The sequence below is a fragment of the Abrus precatorius genome, unplaced genomic scaffold (assembly GCF_003935025.1).
Source record: "Abrus precatorius isolate BTA unplaced genomic scaffold, Abrus_2018 Scaffold7, whole genome shotgun sequence".
NCBI lineage: Eukaryota > Viridiplantae > Streptophyta > Magnoliopsida > Fabales > Fabaceae > Abrus > Abrus precatorius.
In genome coordinates this window covers 34,615,446-34,635,428 of record NW_020874417.1, presented here as the reverse complement: position 1 = coordinate 34,635,428, position 19,983 = coordinate 34,615,446, and the positions used below count along the sequence as shown (strand labels likewise).

The following is a 19,983-nucleotide window of genomic DNA, read 5'->3' as shown; positions in this document are numbered from 1 at the left end:
CCTTTTCCTCGATTTAAAGGGTATGCAGGAAACCACATGCATCGGTGTTGAATTATTCATATATATTAAAACCAACAATCACAAGTCGTTCTACCAGTGAAGATGAATGCCAGTTAAAAAAAGTACTGTATTCTGTAGATTTAAATTTTAGTAATTTATAGATAATAGACCGAGACAACAAAACATCTCTTTCTTAATATCTTAATCCTGACATAATGCTTTTGATTTTCTTTTGTTATGTAGGCGCGCATGATAATTCTTTTTAAATAAAACATAGCAATCATGGAGTGCACATTATTATACCAAAAACTTTAGATCCACACAGCCCAAAATTTTGTGGAGCCTAAATTAAGCACTCATCCTCACATCATTCACATGTACGAATAAACATTCATCGCCTCTTGCGGAAGCTTAATAGTCAGCAACATCGGCAATGTATGCCCATGCCTATGGTCTCCACTAAAATCACCTTAATTATAGAGACAAGGATTCGATTCGATTTAGTCAAAGTTACAATCATTGTTACCTCGCATAAACTAACACTTCTCCCTAATCTTTTCCTCATTCCATGCTAATTCAAGTCAACAACAGATGGAAAAGGCCAATCAGCATGACCTAAAAACGGGTTGCAAGATACATCATCATCATTATGTTTATGTTGAAGAATTAATTAGCGGAAGCAGAAGGTATCTTCTCTAAGACTTGTAAAACCTCTTTCATGGACGGTCTCTTTTGTGGGACAAGAGAGGCACAGCTAAGTCCTAACTTGAAGCATACCATTATCACATTTTCCCTCCCTTCCATCTCACACCTTATTGCCACGTCAGCCATCCTTAAAACCCTGTTTTTCTCATCTTCCACTGAACCGGGTTCATGCCACTGCTCCCATTCCCGGTCCGAGAAAACCCTCCCACTGAGAAGCTCCAACAAGACCACCCCAAAAGAATACACGTCCCATTTGGGGTTTGGTTTCATGTTCTGAAATGACTCTGGTGCTTGATAGGGCATTTGGGTCACACTACTAGACGACGATGAACCAAATGGAGGAGGGTCTTGTTGGGTTCTTTGGTTCACCATTAATTGCCTAGCTGAACCGTGGTTAATATCATTCAAGAGAAGCCGGTCCAACCCAAAATCGCTGATTATGGGTTCCATTTCTGAGTTTAACAAGATGTTGCTCGGTTTAACATTGCCATGCACGTGTTTCTTCTCATGAATGAAGGCCAAGCCTCGTGCTACCCCTTTTGCAATCTTCAACCGCATCTCCAAGGACAAGTTCATAGGAGACGAACCCGTTCTTCCTAAACATAATCAAACTTTCATTAATTAACAACAAAAACAATTAATCAAACAACATAATTCGTAATACAATTCCTCTAACGTGTATCGTAATAAAACTTATATATAGTAAATATCACGTGATCTAATGTATAAATGTTGTTTTTAATAAATTTATTATTTAGGTGCCGGGTGAACTTACTGTAACCGACGGTAGCGAGGCTGCCATTGGGAACATAGTCACAGATTACAAGTTTTTCTTCTTGACCCCAGCAAAAGGCACGAACCTTAAGCAAGTTTTGATGGCGAAGCTTTGCAATGGCACGCACTTGGTTCTCAAAGTCCTTCATTCTCTCAATCACACACTCACCAATCCTTCTAACAGCAAATGTTCTTCCATCTTCGAGCACTGCTTTGTACACGATGCTTACTCGGCTATTTCCCAAAATATACGCTGAAGCCTTAAGCAAAGTCTCAAGCTCAAGCCTTGTTTCCCCGTCGACCGTAACAAGAGTGCCTTCTCTTGGAAGGTTCCCGTTTTGTGCTGTGATTATGTCCACTGCAGTATTGTTCTCATGGTCACTATCAGAGGTTGTTGCTTCTGAAGTTTCTTCCTCTTTGATTGTTAAGCAAGAACATGGAAGAGAGTGTGTAACTGTTCTCGCTTCTGCTTCTTGTTTTGCCACGCTTTCCTCCTTTTCTGAGTTGGTGATAATAGTAACCGCATCAGTGCTCGTTTTTGGATCTCTTTTCTTTCTCTGTTGGTAGACGAAGAGAATGATGAGGGCCAAAAGGGCCATGCCAGCCAAGTCTCCTACCACAATTCCTGCTATGGTAGCGGGTTTTAGGCCACTTGCTGACACATTCTGAGAACCGTTTGAGCTTCCTGTGGTGTTTGTTGAAGGGTTTGAGTCAATTGTTTTGGGTATGGCTGCAATTGCTGGTGAAGAATCGGTGACATTGGGTGGAGGAGTGGACATAGTAGAGGGGACAGTGCATAGAATCTTTAGAGGCTTACCGCAAAGATCAGCATTTCCTGATAGGAACTCAGTTTTCTGGTTGAGCAAAGCCCCGGACCCTGGTATTGGGCCTGCCAGATTGTTGAAGGAGAGGTCAATTGTGGTGTTTTCAGGAATCTGTTTGGCAAATGTTGGTGGTATTGTTCCTGAAATCTTGTTATAAGAGAGGTTCAAGTAGCGCAAGTTTTCACCACCAAAGTCATTTGGAAGAGAACCATTGAGCAAATTGGAGGACAGATCCAAATTCTCCACATAGTTGAACCCACTTGGGACACTACCAGAAAAATAGTTACTTTTCAAAGAAACAACGGCTAAGTTTTGTAAAGCAGTGAGATTTTCTGGGATCAACCCAGCAAAGGCATTGTCAGAAAGGTTGAGAATTTGAAGCCTTGTCATTTTACCAACCAAGTCAGGTAGCTCTCCTGAGATGACATTGTTTGAGAGAGAAAGAACTTGAAGCTGCGAAGAGTTGAAGACAGAGTTGGGTAGAGACCCATTGAGGAAGTTGTTGGAGAGATCGATGTGTCGAAGGTACTGGATCATGCCTAAGGCTTCAGCAATGGAACCCAAAAGCTGGCTATTTGGAAGGACCAAGCTAGTTACTCTGAACAAATCAGGGGTGCCAGGTGCTCCAATTTCAGTGCATGTGACTCCAACCCATGAACATGGAGTTGCATCATCATAGTTCCAGCTCTCTAAAACTGAAAGCGGGTCACTGAGGATGGAGTATTTGAATTTAAGCAAGAGAACCCCATCAGAGTTAAGAGCTGCGGCAGATTGAAGCAGTAGAAGAAGGAAGGAAGAGACTCTCCACCACAAATGGAGATTATTGGAGTTAAGGTTCATGATTCCCTGAGGTGATACAACAACATATTGGCAACTACAAGTTCATGGTGTAGAAAAAGAGCTAGGATGGAGGAGAAGAGAGAAAGAGGTGAAAGGATATGGTCAACAACTACAATACAACTTGTTTCTGTTCACCAAATCTTTGGATCAGTTATTGGTGGTGCTTGGGGGAGTTAGAGAATTAGTAGGAAAAATAACATATTTGGGAGTAGCTAGGATGTGTTAGAGAATGGCAGACAAACAGGGTGTAAGAGGAGTAGAGGACGAAAAATTATTAAATGAAGGGTACTAAGAAAATGAAGGAGGAATTGGGTTGAGTTGGGAAGGGAAAGTGGTAGCAGAAAGCAAATTCTGCTTCTTCGTGCAGTTGATAACGATGAACTGAACCTAACTGAAGCAGAAGATAATAAAAGTGAGTTATATGGTACTGCTGTGCCAACTATCTCTGTCAAAGTCTTAAGAAAAAACAAGATTTTCTTTAGACATAAGTGGCAAATAGAACAGAAAGGAATCTAATAGATGCTACAAGACACCCAAGTGAGTTGGACCCCATAACTTGTAGCAGAATATGTGAGAGTCCTCCACCACCCTCCGTGAATTTAGTATTCCGTGGCTGTGGGTGAAAAATGAAATTTCTAGGAAGCTGATTCTAATACATTTTTTACTCCCTATTTTATGTTTATATATAAACATCCTTTCAGTTTGAATAATTTAATTTTAGAAAACATGAACCTCAAAATTGAACTAATATATATTGGATTTGGTTGATTTGGTTCATTTATGTGATAAAATTTAAACTAATATAACTAGTTCAATTTATGAGGTTAATCGAATTGATTTAATGTACCGTCCGAGAGCAGGGCGTGCAAGTGCTAGGGGGTTATCTCCTATGCTCACTGAATCTACGAAGGAGACTCCACGTCTCCACGGCATAGGACTCACTTAAAAACTAATAAATGAATAAACAGAATTATTATTGTCCGATGAATAATTTAAGTAACTTAGCATCTATAGAATTATAATATTTTGTAACTTTTAGATGAGAATTTGAAGGCTGAGATTTTGCTGCAGTGAGATGCACTGCAGGAGAGAATTCGAGTCCAAGGTTAGGCCGGTGCAATTTCTCAATCCATACCGTTTTGTGCTGGTTTGGTTTTGGCCACTGAGGGTCTTATGTGAGCCAAGAATAATACAAAATTATACAATCATTTCATATTTATTAGGGGTTTGTCTACCATTGCTTTTGGCTTAGGCTTTTGACAATAGGGTAATTCTCTCTCTCTATATCTCCTTTGCAAATAAACTATTAGATTTTTTCGTATATTATAGAAACATTTTAAAATTTAAATATAAAATAAATTAAAGGTGAACACAAATTAGAGTTACAAAGGGCATGGTGATTAAAGGGCAAGCAAAATGCAATTCATGGCTATAGAATTGCTTATGAAAGAGCACATGTATAATGGACAACAAAGCTGAAACCCTGGGAGTTGGGACCATGAAGGATGGCCCTTTCCTTTTATGTAACTCTTTTTTTTAATGTTTGTGTTAGACCCGTTTCCATTGGGTTCGGTACAATCTACGTTTAGGGACTGGAACTGGGACAATGACTACCAAGTGATATCAAATAATTAGTAGTTAGTGATTGCAAATAAATTGTTAATATTCGGTAACAAAGTCACTAATCATCATAGGAGTTTCACCAATCACCAATCGCCACATTTCTGGTAATACGTACAATTTTAACAAGACGGGGTCACGGGTGTAAACTATATGGAGGGGAAAACATTTTACCTATCACAAAGTAAAGGCCATTCATAGGAGTAGTAAATATTGGAGAGGTGTTCCTGTGACTTCACATGTTGCTACTTCAATAACCATTAAACTCGTTGCTACCGCCATTGTCGCCATCATTTTCTTAAATAATAGACTCTGAAGCCTTCAAAAGGCATGTCGCGGGTAATCTTAACTACAACCTTAAAAGTGATAAATTATTGTCCTCCATGAATGTGTTCTCACTGCTTCCTGAGCAAGCCACGATTTCTAAGGGGGGAAAATTTTATAGCTCCAAAATGTAAAAATAAATTATATATACAGGGAAGCATAAAATCCAAATCCCAAAGTACCCCTTTTTAGTCTTAGTCACGAGGTTACTTTGTTGTTTTTAACACATAACACACACCCATTTAAATTTATTAATATATGCGAAGAGTAATATCGCAATTTTAATTCATAAAAACTCTAATGACACTTATGGACACCTGTTTGATATTTTTTATTTTTATTTATCTTTTTACTTGTTATATCATATCACCTGTTTATCTATTATTCTCTCTCCTTTATTTTTTATGTCTACGTGTAGACACCTCACATATTTTCCTGTATATCTTATTGTTGAGTATGCTTGTAATTTCTGAAAAGAGACAAAACATTCACATGAGAGTTCACCATTTTCTGAGATGTGAACGCTGTTCAAGGCTATGAGCAAGCGATTTTAGTAAAAACGAGGATACTGTTCAGGTTATTAACTCCAGATCCACACACTGCTAGTATTTGAGATTGGATCGCTTAAATTCTCAAGAAGCATTTCAATGAATCGACAAAAGCTTACTTGCAGATGCAGTGTACCATCTGAGAAGAATGTGAGAATAGTTTCACACAACTATTTCTTGATTGTCTATCTTTTCAGCATCACTGGACCAGACCTTAGCACCAATAGTTTGTCCCTTTAAGAACGAGTTTTGCAACTTGCCGGTAAAGAAATGTCTTGGAGCTATAAAATGGGAGAGCTCAAGAACAAAATTTTATTATGTTTAATTAATTAAGAGTGGGAACTACTTTAAGAATTATTTTAAATGTATAAATAATAACTATCTATACTTATAAGTAAAGATTATTTTACATAGTTATTTGTCCGTAAAATAAGAAGTACCCCTTGTCCTTTCACGGTAGGTCTCTCACAAAATTATAATCTATGATGATTAAGAGGAAATGATGATGTGAAATTTTAATTTATTTTATTTTTCTAGCTGAACTCTTGGAGAACAAATTGGTGATACAACAGTGAACAGATATTTGAGAAGCAAGCTGGTGAGTTGGAGGTTGGAGACTATTCCAGTTCACAGCATTATTATGCATGTTGCAAAAAAGTTTCTTTCAGCTATGATTGAGAAAACTCATGCAATGTAAGACAAAAGAGTTAAAGGGTATTCCAAACTATTATAACAGGACCGCTACTAGAAGCAATGGTCCCAGAATGGAAGCCAAGAGAATCCATGAGTGAAAAGCCTTTATCTGTCTTATGGAGTGTGTGAAATCAATGTGGATAAAAATGGTGAGCATTTTCTGATCTACATGACAAACAATTCATCCGAAACGCCCAAAAAAAGAAAAAAGAACTCTTTGATTAGCGAATGTAGGCTGCAAATGTAAGTGTCATTACATAACGAGGCAGTTGGAATCATGTGCATGAGACGAGAGATTCACGCATGACATGAGGAGTCTGTAGTGAATGTATACAAGACCATGAGCCAGTTTTATATTTCACATGTTAGACTTTGTCGTGAATATTGATTTGTTAGAATAGAACAGTAGCATAGATAAATATGCAACAGTGATAGTTACTAGAATGTTACAATTCGGGAATCGAATCGCATGATTTGATTACTCAATCGTAACAAATCGGTGCAATTTTATCTCCTCTTAAACTTTTTTTTTGGCAATTGTCTTCACTTACAACATAAGGACATAAGCCAGGGATGATAGTCCAGTAAAATTCCAAACCAGGGCCTCGCTTTGCCCAAAGTTGTCTACAATAATTGCTTTTAAATCCATCTAAGCTCGAAGTTGCTTAAAGGGCAGGTGGCCCTACCCACTTTTGAATCCGTTTCCCTCTTACTTTTCTTTTTAGGTTTGGTCGTCGTGTTCTTTCTTTCAGTGGTCATGATGACGATGATGCCTTTGTTTCTTTTTGGGGTTTTCTCAGCAGTACCCGTCGAGAGAGGTCATTAAACTACGACACGTATTACCATATTGTATATTATTGATCACTTAACATAGTCGATAATGACAATGTTGTCTCATCACATGTTTACCTATGTATGGTAAAATTAGACCTCGTGATTCCGTGGAGTTGGACTATATATCTTCGTCTTCACAATTATTATTATCTAATTTCAGTCCTTAAAATATATTATTTATTAAAAAAAATGATTTTCAGCCTTGAGATCTTAGACTGCAGAAAATTGCTTAGAATTCGGAGTTCAATAATAGAACAAGAGATATAGCATCTAATTTTCATATTATTATATTTGCTCCAAACTGATGGCATTGTCAGGGAATAACAATAAATCGCCCTACCATTGATTTATTTGTTTAGAGTAAATTAATACTTCCTTATACACAGGATGAAGTCCACTTAATTTACGCTTTTAATTTTAAACCTTTATTTTATTTACCATTACCATGTCTTCACCAATATAAAAAAAAATAGCACAAATTGTTTAACACCGTTGATTATTGAAAACAGGTACCATGAACATTAAATAACAATAAGAGTCATTTGTATTTTACCCATTGTAGTCTCTGGTCAAGTTTTGGGCTTAATGATTCAGGCATCAGGCCCAATCAGCAGAGGAAATGCCCAGAAACGCCCAACAAAAACTGGACCTACGAACTGATAACAGCCCACTAACACTCGGAATTCAAAACCGTGGGAATCAGAGAAAGCAGACGAAGGAAAAAGAGAAAAAAAGGTTAATAGATACTTCCCTTTTTTTACGCCAGCAGCAGCAATGCAAACGCTACTTCTGCCGGCAACACGCGCCGGCAGCATCATGGCGGCGTCTCCGGGGGTTCCGTTGTCAGCCTCCTCCATCTCCGCCCCCCGTCTTCCTCAAACATTTCTCCGGCCGATTTCCTTACCCTCTCTCCCTCTGAAGCTGAACCATTCTTCTTCCTCTATATCTCGTCGACCATGGAAGCTTCCCTTCACCGTAAGCGCTTCTTCTCAAGTGTCTCCAGCTTTCACTCCCTCCAACGACGAATCGGAAAAGGCAAAACTCGAGCAGGTACTGTCTTGTCCTTCCCCTCTCTCTAACCTACGAATGAGCGTGTGTTTTCTGAATTGATGAGTCACCTTCAGCGCTGGATGGTTCTGGAATATTCGATTGCCAAGTCGAATTGCATGTCTAGGGTTCGAAAATGTAGTTTGAGTCGATGAGATTGGCAATGTGGTGTAACGAAAGCGATTTCGTGATTGTTGTGGTGCAGGTTGCGAAGAGATTGGAGAAGACAGCGAGGTATTTCAAGCGTTTGGGTAGCTTAGGGTTTTGGGGTCAGCTAGTGTGCACCGTGGTGGCAGCCGTCATACTTTCATTTTCGGTTGTCGTCACCGGAAAGGTGACTTCGCCGGCAACGTTTTATGCGACTGCGAGTGGAATAGTGGCTGCCTTCATTTCTGTGTTTTGGTCCTTTGGATACATTCGCCTCTCTGAAAAGCTTCGAAGAACTGCAAATGACCCTACTAAGGTGCCTTATTTATAAAAAAAAAATAGAAAAAAATAAGTGTGAATAGTTGAATTTGCTATGGAATTAAGTGATTTTAATTGTTGTAAGTTGTAACTGTCTAAACGTCATCATGTTAATGTGAAATCAGTGTGTGTCTGTGACATGTGAAATTGTCTATTTAGTGATTCTTTAGATGTAGCTTAGCTTCACCTCTTACTTGTGTTTTCAGGCACCTCCTCGTGCTGATGTAGTGAAAGGCTTGAAAAATGGTATAATAATGAACCTCTTTGGAATGGGTGCTGCTATTCTTGGGATGCAGGCCACGGTTGGATTGTTAGTTGCAAAGGCTCTCACTTCTTCGGCCACCCCATATTATCAGGGAATCTCTCCTGGTTATAGCCCTGTTCTCGCATTGGATGTATTTTTGGTGCAGGTAAAACTTAAGGTTTAATATAAGGTTTCCTTCTTACAGTTGAAAATTTTTGTTTATTTTCTTGCCGGATTTGTGCTCAAGCCAGATACTCTCATTAGTTTCCCAAATTCCCAGTGTTCCGCAAACTATGACCTGCATATTTGTTAAATTATTCAGAAACCTTTCACTGTAGAGAAAGACTTGGTCTCAACTTGTTGGAAATTTTGAGTTGTTAGTATAATTGAAAGCAGAACGTTTTCTAGCATCAGAAACATATTAGAGGGTGTGAAATGAATTTAGCTCCTCTAATACGAGGGTTGCACTCAAGATGGAAAAGTCTATACTTAAAAGATTGTAATTAAATACACCCACTTGTATTACAAACTGTAAAGTTCTTAAAATCTAGGAAATTTACTCCCCTAGATTTCCAGTCACTGTTTATAACTCTTCACACCGCCAAAATATACCCATTAATTTAGGCGACAAATTTAAAATAATGTAAATAAATTTTTAAAATAGGAAAAGTTGTGATGGTGTCTAGTGTTTTTTTTACCTATCAAGTTGATATGGTTTCACTAATAATTACAGAGAGAGGAATGCTAGTAATAACCTTTATCATACACTTTTGTAACACACTCTTTACTGTTCAGTGAAATTTATGCGGTTCCACCAAATAATAAATGGGACTGATTAATTAGGGGATATGATCCGCATTATTTAGTTCTATACCAACATCATCAAATAGTGGAGATAGTGTTAGAAAGAGTAATAGAGAATATATTGCTAGGATTTCTGCAATGATACCTTATTTTACTTTTAGTTACTTTTTCCAAAGTGTTGTTGAGGAAATGCTGAAAATAACAAAAGCTTGTTTCCAAATTTCTTTCACTAAATCTTGAAACAAAATGAAATTAAAATAATGTGGAATTTTGTAATCACTAATTAGTGAAAACATTTCTGTTGAAAATGTCTGCAAATTAATGTGGGCAACATCTTGATTGTATTGGATACAACATATGGTCCTAAGCAATAGCAATGTCTGACTGCTAGGTGCCATTCATCAAGAAATGATTTCTGGTGTTAAACAATTTTTATCCTTCTTTGTTTTACAGGCTTCAGCTAACACTATTCTTTCTCATTTCCTTGGGCTTGTTTTCTCACTGGAGTTGTTACGATCAGTCACGTTACCTCCTTCAGAAGCAATTCCATTTCCCAAGTTTGCGTAATGTGTGCCCCAAGACTAGCATGATAAACACACCCAAAAATTTGTACCCTCATTTCTAGTGGTTGTTTTCTTAATGAATTGTGTTCAACTTTGATACAGCATCTTAAGGCCCTCTTCCTGGTGATAGATATCGTCAGGTATTTACAAGTTAAAAAGAACCTGTGCAATATTGTTAGTGAGCATGATATTGCCTCCACAAATGAAGATCCGTGGCAGATTACCACGATTGCAGTGGTAGACCGCATTGTCTGCACTCTACAGCTTGGACCTGTTTGGGTTCCAACGCTACCCCTTATCACTTTCATCGCTTGTTTACGGTAAGTGTCAATAGGAGAAATTTCAAAACGCAACTTTAAAATATTGTTTATTAGACCTGTCATGCAATCTCCAGGTTTTTGTTTCTTTTCAAAATACCCGCTAGCTTGTTTGACAGTATGTTGGAGAGTTTTTATCTAATAACAAAATTTTGTATTTGCATCACTTTTTATTATGCATCAGAATCTTGTACGGGATTGGTCTTAGGTTCATGCGCGAGAAACATAGGACATAGAAATGCGTATGGAACTTTCATATTTCGTTGTTTCACTTATGATCAAGCTATCCATTGCTCCATTGCTATATTCTTCACTCATGCTAAGTGCCAACACATAAAGTCACAATACATACATACATCTATATATATATAGAATTTTCGCTCACTTAACGTCTTGTTGAAAAGGTAAAGAACATTCGTTTTTGTGCTTGTTTCGAATGTGTCGCGAGTAAAGAATACCCGTACTTAACATTGCAAAGAAGGTGGTGCAGCGAAATGGTTAGTGGGAATTCGAGGTGAAATCCTAAATACAAACCCGCAAATTGATGAATTATTGGTTTTGCAGAGTAGGAAAGAAAACGAGAACCCATTTGATGGTCGCCACAACCCTGGAAGTCATGTCAGTAAGTCCTTCGAAGTCTTATGCAAGTTAATGGATTATAAACGAATTCAACATTGATAACTAAAATTGGTATCGCAAATTAATTTAGTTTATGACATTGTAGAAAAGGTAAATTTAGTTTCTCACTTTTGGCAGTAGTCAATCAATTTGATCCCTCATAACAGTTAATACAGAACCCAAAACCAAAACATTAACTTAACAAAATTTACAGAAGAACTTTAAACTAATTGAAAAAGACCTCCGAAATTTTGGTCATACAAAAAGTTGATAACAGAAATATCTTGAATTATTCTTGATTTTTGGGTTTTCTAATCATACTCTTAACCATATGAAAAAGGGGTTAAGAAACGTTATCAATCTTAATTAACACAAGATTTTATACAAACAGCGCTGGTATTTGTTTTGTTTTACTAGGATGCCTTAAACCGTTTTTGTTTTTTGTGTCTTCTTCTCCTGAGCAAATGAAAATTTTCTTCTCTCTCATTTTAACATTCAAAAAGGGGTAGAGTAAATAATGGTTATTTGTTTGTTTACAAGATATTTTGCTTAACACTCGTAAACATAGGCTAGTTACCAAGTTTGATTGTTTGAAACTAGAAAATCTATAAATATAACAATTATAGAAATTTCTACTCTGTACCGATGCAGTACGAATTCAAGGTGGTTCTTCAAAAGCGTATCCCTTCATGTTACTCCACATGGAATATTGAACAGAAACGAAATGGAAACAATATAGGACTTTGAGATTTCATATTTACCCAACGAGTGGTAAAAAATGATATATTGCCTCTCTGATAGACCATTCAATCAGTGAAAGAAAAAGTTAATTCAGTTTTTGAGATGGTAGATTCGCAAAAGACCGAAAAATAATATCTTCTGAAAAAAGGAAAAGCTTAACAAAGTTGAGATCTTAAGATATTAATTATTTCTTTTTAATTTTACATTTATAATATTTTCTAAACAAGTCTCTCGTAAGTCGTAAAACTTTTTTCCTCTTGCAAATGGAAAGCCTAGTTATGCAAAGGATTGTCCGGTCTCATTGAACTGTGCGTAACATTGCCGATGGACACATCTCCATGTAAATCAAAAGTGAAAACCTTTTATCCGAAATAAAAAAAAAAAAAAAGAAAGCCACGCTTCCAGTGTTGGTAACTAATCCGACTCAAATGTAGTCAACAAACAGATATAAATCAACAGTCAAATAAGCAGCAAACACATACCAACCTCAGGTTAGGAACAATGCTGATGCAGTGTCAAGACATTTCGTTACCATTATTATTACACTGCTGTATTCCTACTTAAGAAGAATAAAAAGATGATCACAGTACTCGCGGTGGTAATTAAACACTTCTACGGCACATCATATAACCAGCCCAACCAAAATCATGTTATGTTACCATTCTAAAAATACAAACCGATAAGCAAGTTCTCCATGTCCTTTCTTTTCTATTTTTTTCCCTCTCTGGTAATCTTGCCTACAGCTAAGCTTGACAAGGGTAACATACCCAATGATAAAAATCCATATAAAGCATCTTCCAAAGGGTACATAGAAAATCAGACATGAAAAATCACCTATGTCGAAGCTATTGGTCAATCCTGCTTTTGAAGAATTAACATACCAATTAACCATCAATCAAAAGAGCGACAACATCCCAGCAAAAAGAAAACCTCAAGCACTTCATATTTTTAGCACCAATTTGTACGCTCCTAACTAGAATTCTCTTATCCATTTGCACCCTGAATTTCAAACGGAAGAAATTAACAGAAAATTCAACTGAACTATAAAGGTTTATCAGAGCATGAAAATATAAATTATATTGCATATAATTCCAAATCTAATTATCAGAATTATTAGTTGAAGAAATTATAAAAAAGTGTCTCCATATAAAAGCATCCAATGGATTTGGTATTAACACAGGTAAATGGAATTTGCACAAATATAACTGCACGAAAATACCAAATTAGACATTTGTATGCATTTGCACACCATTTATACCTTCAACATACCCTTCATGAGACTCTCTTACACCTTTATACAACAATAATAACTAGTTATTTCACTTTCGCCGAATATAACTTTTATATTGACTTTTAAATTGGCACGGAAACTCGTTAAGAGCTGACATAGGAGAAGAGCACATGCTATTAGCCAAGTATTCACATACATGCAAGCAGTATCTTACGGGGAAGTTATTTATTTATTTGGAGGGGAGGCGCCTGCACCAGAAAGGCTTTCTGTCTTAAGTAATTCCATATGAAAAAAGTTGTCTTAAGTAGAGAAAAGATATATTCAAAATGTTATCTCGGGACAGTTAGGGAAGGATCCGAATCCTCTCCAATTTGTGGAGCAACAGGACGACTAGTTTCATATTTATTGAAGTGAATTTAAATATGCTTAAGCAAAAATCACTTTAATGACATTTTTTCTTACGCAATTTAATCCTCCCCCTCTCTCTCTCTCTCTATATATATATGCCCTGCATGCACTTTGCTAAATCTCTCTCAACTCTCAAGTTCAAGGAAACTCTAATGGGTTAGTTGGTAAGAAAGACTAAACACCCATTTTCCCAAGCAAATTTGTGCAGTGTTTGTCAGCAAAGCCACAAGGGGAAACAAAAACCATTTTCCACTTCATGTAATTGACAGCAATTACAGCCACCACAATGTTCACTATTTTGGATTTTTCTATAAAAGGCCTGAAACTTGTAGCATAAAATTCAGGAGAGCAAAACTGACTAAGTAAAAATAGAGTTTATTTCTTTGCTCTTGCTGGTCATCATCCAATAAATCCTAATCTTAAGAGTTTGATTTTTTGCTCACAAGCTGGAAGAGCTTTGTCCGGTGTATGCTTCTACTGGTTCTGCTATGGCTTCTCCCAGTTCATATTTAGCTAGTGCTTCTTCATTGGACCCAAAAAATGTGCTCTCTTCTGAAAATTTTTGCTTGAGCAAACGTGTAAAAGGCTTAAGCGAAAATGAAACTAGACATCTTGTTCCCATGCAAACTAGAGAGGATCCGAATCTATAAGGGACTCAAATACCTACCTAGTATGATGCCACCCCACCAAAAGAACTAAAATAAGATTGCATTGATACAAACAATGCAGTCATGGACATTGCATCACTCAATGTACAAATTCCCTTCAAATATAAGGAAGGAAGATATGCTTTTGAGCAACTATCTACATCAAACAGATGTAAAGAAAGAGAATGCTCTTACTGTTACCTACTGCACCTTCTTTTCTTTGTTTGAGAGTTTTGGAATCTTGCTTAAAACAATACTGTGAATCTTTTTATACTGTGTCTGAATAATCCCATGTACCACATACAGCTTGTCATCAATTTGGTCCTGGTACTTGTCATACAAAAGAGGAATAGACAAGCTCAGAAGAATACCTGTCAAGAAAATTATAGATACATTAAAAAAAGATGATGTTGAGAGAATTTCCCAGAAGATTGTCCAAACATGTAAAAGCTACAGAAGCACAGAACTTACCAATATAGATCAAAGTTAAAAAGTTGAGCAGACTACCAATATAAGATATTACCCACAATCCCCCAACAACCTGATTAACCAAGTTCAAATAAGGAAGTGTCAGCAAAAACTTATATAACCGATGTGCTTAAAATTCATCAAAATTAGCAAAATACCCCGTACAGCGCCGTACCTGGAGGCAAAGCAGCAAATTCCTCTCAATCGCTATGTCATGTGCAACAGACAAAGCTCGATTTATCCAAATCTGCAGTAAATCAGCAACCCTGGCAATAGTTTCCTCCGAGATCTCCAGATCGGGGAGAGGAGGAAGAGGTCTGTGCTATTAAACAAAGTAATTACAACTGAAGAAAGTATATTCACCACTAAACTAATAACATCTCTCTAAATTCTAGTACCACTTAGCATCCTCAGCGTTCTTTCAATTTTCATGTGCATAAACATTTAGAACAGTTAACAGAGCATCTATACGCAACATTTTTATTTCTCAAAACGACTTTATTTAATTCAGCAAGAACGGTTTAAATGCCAGAAATTAAGTATATGAATCTGGCGGAGATGATAATCTCGCAAATGAAAAATAATTTGGATGAAGTGAAATACCTATTGAGAAGGTTAGCAGCTTTGGCCCAGAAAAATAGAATGGCTACGAGAAGCAACACCACATTTGCAACAAAGGACAAGAAATTGTAACCGGCACGCTCGAACAGGTACCACAGCGCGGTAGCCGAAACCAGTACCGTAGCTGCTCCACGCCAGTTCTTCCACAACAACACATCGGCAACTACCACACATCAAATCAAATAAGAAACAATTAACTATGATTTTCTTCACTAACAGGTTACACCATCAAATTCAAGACCATTTCATTCATTCGCTAACTATCAGTAAACGATCCATGGCAGACTGAACGAAATCAGGGAGAGAGAGATAACCTAAGCCAGCGCCGAGAGCGTGATGGACGGAAATCCGTTTAGATTCTCCCATGGCGATTGGGGAAGTTTTGCTTTAGGTGCAGCGTCGCAAGTAACAAACCAGATATTAGTATCAGTAACAGCGCGATTACGGTTATGGTGGCTCTTTCTATCGTTTTTGGTCATGTAATCCACTCACAAGATGAACGAGGAAAACGACATTCGTTCTGACATTCCCCAGTTCATGGGCTAGGCTGGGCCCTTAAGGGCCCAACAAACGTAACCGTTGTATTAAATCACGCAATAAATACTTTTAAATGTAACTCTTAGTCGCCGTCGCGGGCAGATTCAAGAGTACTTTGGCATATAATAAATGAAATACAGTTATATCCATTGGTATTTAAATAAACGGTTGAGATTTTAACAATTTTATGTTATTATACACGAGTTTAAATTGCACCTTTAGATATTAAATTTTTAATTAGTAGTTAGATCTATTTTATCTTTTAAATCGCACTCTCTTATTACAGAAGAATCAAATTCTTACTCACCTTAAATATCAAATAAATATAATAAACAAAATAATTATAAAGGAATATCAACATAAGTTGATTTAAATGATAAAATATTGTTTAAATAATATTTTAAATTTAAATTTTTATGTATATAGATATATTCATCCACCACTATGTGACTCAAGTCAAATCCAGATTAAATAAAATAAAATAAAATAAATACTACATATGTAAATTTTACATATTTTTGTTAAATTTACTTAAACAAAATGAAACTATATGTTACCGGTATGTAAAATTTACTTAAACAAAATGAAACTATATGTCACCGGGATAAGGATCCAATCTTTCTGATTACATTAGGACATAATGGGCATAGAGATTCGGGACAAAGGAGACGCTAGTTTGAACCAAAAACCAAGAGTCGCCTGGTTCTGCACGTTGGCAGGGAAGGTTGACTTAGATTGTGAAATCTGTTAAAAAAAAGTTTTTAGTATAATTGATTTGAAAAAATAAATTAAAATACAATTTTTTTTAAAATAAGCTTAAAAGAATTAAATTATCTAAGTGATGAATAAAACTTACTCTTAAAGGGTAAATATAAATATAGTTCATAGATTCTACACTAAAAATAATTTTTGGCGATAAAAAAGTTAAATACTTACATTTCTCATAAAATAATTCCCCTCATTGCAAAGTTAATTTAATAAAATGTTAAACATACACTGATACCATCAGAATGAAATTAATCCAACCAGGCAATAAGTTGATCTGTACTATATTTCTTTTGTGATGTTTAGCATATGATTATATGCTACATCACTCCACAGTGGCAAGCTGGATCCTTTTAAATAAAAAGCTTCTAAGATCTGTTCTCTAACCCATCAAATATTTTGCCTGAAACAATATAAATCATACCCTTCGAACAGTCACAACTCACACGTGATACAACATGGAAATGCTGAGTCATGACTGTCTTTTATCTAAAGCCAGATTTGCCCACCAACCTTGAACCAAATTTTAAGAGTTTGGGCACAACAAAAGCTTGTTTCAAGGTTCTGCCTCCTCATCGTTATCAGAGTCTCCATCACCAGAAGAATCTTCTTTCTCTTGCTGCTGTTCTCCAGAATTTAATTTGAACTTTTTCTCCTTTTTCCTTTGCTTCTTCTTTTGACGTTTTGCTCGCTTCTTTGCTGTCCGTTCCTCGGCCGCTTTTATTCTTTCCTCCCTTCTCATGTTAAATTCTGCCACCTCTTTCCGTTTTTGATAGTCGACTTCCATCCTAGCAAGACGATCTTGCTCCTTTCGTCTCATCTGCCGATACTGGTGGAAAAGAATTTGAAGCATACAAGAAAATCACTTAGAAAATTACTCATCACCTCACCATTTACCAACTATTGATTAATAAATTAAAAAAAAAGTGAACAGCACAAATACTGAGCTGAATTGATAAACTTAACAAACACTTATAAGAGAAGAAAATAAAATGAACCAATGAGATAAAAACCATCAATTAAAATCAATTTCCATAACTCAACTTTTTCAAGAACTTTCTCGTATAACTTTTCCATGAGCACCCATTAAGCACACATTAAGTTAAAAGAACTTGGCACTCTAGTCTTAAGTTTTGTAATTGGAAAGCTCCCATTAGCAAGAAGCTAATCCAAATTGGGCCATCAAGTATCAGGTAAACACTAAATGGATGGGTAAGCACTTCAGTGTGCATGTTTAGGTTCAATGACAAGAATGTAATTCAGGACAGAAAATCTCAAGTGCAAGAATGGGAGCTTTAACATTGATGAGATTCAATGACAGGGCTGCTCATAAACATATAAAGCGAGCATATTTGACGCCCTTAATCATCCACAGCTCTGAAAAGATTGCGCATATGACTGTTTCCTTCAGAATCAAATTATGAGTCACAGCTGGGAAATCAATAATTCATCGATGTCACTGCCAGCCCATTGATCCAACTTCTACAAGTAGTATCTATTGCGTTTTAACAGATGTGTTACCCTGAATCCCTAATAATAATAATAATAATAATTTTTTTTTTTTTCCTTCTTAATAACAACTAACTAACAGTAATAACCAATCCCATTATCAAACCTGCATCTATTTTAGGAACTAACTCGAGCTCAAGATAAATTTTTAATTGTTTATTTTTTAAAATTACAATAGAGAAAAGAGAAGTTTTACCTGATGGAAGTCACCGGAACCTGAACCCGCAGAACTACCGGAAGTGTTGCTGACACGAACGGGCACATTGTCTATAATCCGCCGGAGCTTGACTTCCAGGTCCTCCTCTTCCTCCTTGAAAACAACCGGAGTATATTCCACTATCGCATTCGATGATGGTGCTGCCGGTGGTAGGGGTGGCTTCGACTTTCCCGGCGCTGCAACCACCTGAAGGTCACGGTCTCTGTGTTTGCCCGCCGACATTTTGGGGATTCACCAAAACCCTAATTTTTCACTTCAGACCCAAACCCCCAATTTCGCAAACGAGGACAGGGTTGGGTTTTTCTGACACACTAGTTAAAAACACTTACTCTTCAGACCTTCAAATTGCACGGGACTGCGGCAATAGCACAATGCACATTTGACTCGATTTCTCTCCGAATCACGAAATCCCAACGCCTGCTTCTTTGAATTAGAGGCATTCTGTGCAGTTCCAATATTTTAAAAACATATATATTATCTTTAAAAAGTCTGTTATATTATTAATATTTTTAAGTTAATTTTTAAATTATCTAAATACTTGCTTTCAATGTAAAAAATAAAAAAATAAAAAAATTCTTCAAATCCAATTATATACAAAAGAAAATAGTTAAAATGTTTTAATTATTCTAACATTAAGCTTTAGACACCCTGCAGTAGTGCAGTGGGAACTTTCCAAAAAATCACGTAATTAGCATAAGCTAAAATTTGAATAACCAACGAGTTTGGAGTATCTACGTTTTGACTAAAGATAAATGAGTTTATTTTTTTTTTAAACAAAGTTTTTAAATTAATAACAAAGATGATATGGCAACGATGATTAAGTATACTACTCGATATTTTTTTCATATACAAACACTCAAATTAAAATTTTATTTAAACAATACTAAATTATTTATCACTTAAATTAATTTTTATTAATATTAAATTTAACATCGTATATTATTACATTATACTATATGTAATAAATATAAAAATAAATTCACTTTAAAAGTAAGTTTTGTTATTTCTTAAAAAAATTATAAATATAAAACTGTATTAATTTTACTCTTAACTCGTGTAATAATATATTTATAATCATGGATGGTAAGTTTTATATAAATTAAATATTTATAAATATATATTTTTAAAGTGAACATTTGTTTTTTTTAAATATATTATGTACTAAAAAATGTTTGATAAATTATAAAAAAATATAAATTCAATTAATTTGTTTGGAATTATTAAACTTGTTAAATAAATAAAATTCAATCTTTATCAAAAAATTATTAAATAACATAAGTTTGCCAAAATTTATTTAAAGTATTTTAAAAAAATGTTTGCAACAATGTTTATACGTTATTAATTCATAAATTATATATGAATTTTTATTAATAAACCGTGGATAAAAAGTATACTTATAAATATCTAAGTACACATCAAATATGAAAATCGGAAACAAATTTGTTACTTAATGGGTTGGAAATAAATATGAAATTTTTTTTTAATTCTTAATTATTGTCCTAAACTTAGGTAGTAAAAATTTCAGAAGAAATAAATAAATTGACATAATAAAGTTCGATAGATAAACCCTAGTTACATTTTATTATGTATTTTTAGCGTTTCTTATCGATAGAAATAAA

The 19,983-nt window shown here is 35.7% G+C and overlaps 4 protein-coding genes across 9 annotated transcripts; 1 reads left to right on the top strand and 3 right to left on the bottom strand.

The window, feature by feature from the left end:
* Positions 1-277: 277 nt before the first annotated feature.
* LOC113871292 (receptor protein kinase-like protein At4g34220) lies at positions 278-3,536 on the bottom strand. 3 transcript variants are annotated; one of them, XM_027508316.1, is made up of 3 exons: positions 1,481-3,497; positions 1,085-1,301; positions 438-1,021 (listed from the first exon to the last, which is right to left on the bottom strand). In XM_027508316.1, the coding sequence occupies exons 1-3, from the start codon at positions 3,141-3,143 to the stop codon at positions 667-669; spliced, it is 2,235 nt and encodes a 744-aa protein (XP_027364117.1). In that variant the 5' UTR covers positions 3,144-3,497; the 3' UTR covers positions 438-666. The 3 variants fall into 3 exon arrangements, with proteins under 3 accessions (XP_027364114.1, XP_027364117.1, XP_027364116.1); XM_027508315.1 differs by adding an exon at positions 1,382-1,397 and having other exon boundaries at positions 438-1,301; positions 1,491-3,497; XM_027508313.1 differs by having other exon boundaries at positions 278-1,301; positions 1,481-3,536.
* Positions 3,537-7,837: 4,301 nt separating this feature from the next.
* On the top strand, positions 7,838-12,329 carry LOC113872418 (protein TIC 21, chloroplastic). Of its 2 annotated transcripts, XR_003505873.1 has the most exons (5): positions 7,865-8,212; positions 8,415-8,672; positions 8,881-9,084; positions 10,176-10,605; positions 11,167-12,329. XR_003505873.1 is itself a non-coding variant. In XM_027509958.1 (4 exons), the coding sequence occupies exons 1-4, from the start codon at positions 7,937-7,939 to the stop codon at positions 10,287-10,289; spliced, it is 852 nt and encodes a 283-aa protein (XP_027365759.1). In that variant the 5' UTR covers positions 7,838-7,936; the 3' UTR covers positions 10,290-12,327. The 2 variants fall into 2 exon arrangements, 1 of the variants encoding a protein (XP_027365759.1); XM_027509958.1 differs by having other exon boundaries at positions 7,838-8,212; positions 10,176-12,327.
* Positions 12,330-12,428: 99 nt separating this feature from the next.
* On the bottom strand, positions 12,429-15,910 carry LOC113872809 (reticulon-like protein B11). 2 transcript variants are annotated; one of them, XM_027510638.1, is made up of 6 exons: positions 15,651-15,770; positions 15,319-15,499; positions 14,891-15,032; positions 14,719-14,788; positions 14,449-14,618; positions 12,429-12,960 (listed from the first exon to the last, which is right to left on the bottom strand). In XM_027510638.1, the coding sequence occupies exons 1-5, from the start codon at positions 15,700-15,702 to the stop codon at positions 14,449-14,451; spliced, it is 615 nt and encodes a 204-aa protein (XP_027366439.1). In that variant the 5' UTR covers positions 15,703-15,770; the 3' UTR covers positions 12,429-12,960. The 2 variants fall into 2 exon arrangements, with proteins under 2 accessions (XP_027366439.1, XP_027366438.1); XM_027510637.1 differs by having other exon boundaries at positions 12,449-12,960; positions 14,443-14,618; positions 15,651-15,910.
* A 433-nt stretch (positions 15,911-16,343) lies between these two features.
* LOC113873113 (PRKR-interacting protein 1) lies at positions 16,344-18,809 on the bottom strand. 2 transcript variants are annotated; one of them, XM_027511097.1, is made up of 3 exons: positions 18,344-18,809; positions 17,152-17,467; positions 16,344-16,617 (listed from the first exon to the last, which is right to left on the bottom strand). In XM_027511097.1, the coding sequence occupies exons 1-2, from the start codon at positions 18,584-18,586 to the stop codon at positions 17,195-17,197; spliced, it is 516 nt and encodes a 171-aa protein (XP_027366898.1). In that variant the 5' UTR covers positions 18,587-18,809; the 3' UTR covers positions 16,344-16,617; positions 17,152-17,194. The 2 variants fall into 2 exon arrangements, with proteins under 2 accessions (XP_027366898.1, XP_027366897.1); XM_027511096.1 differs by lacking the exon at positions 16,344-16,617 and having other exon boundaries at positions 16,816-17,467; positions 18,344-18,796.
* Positions 18,810-19,983: the final 1,174 nt, after the last annotated feature.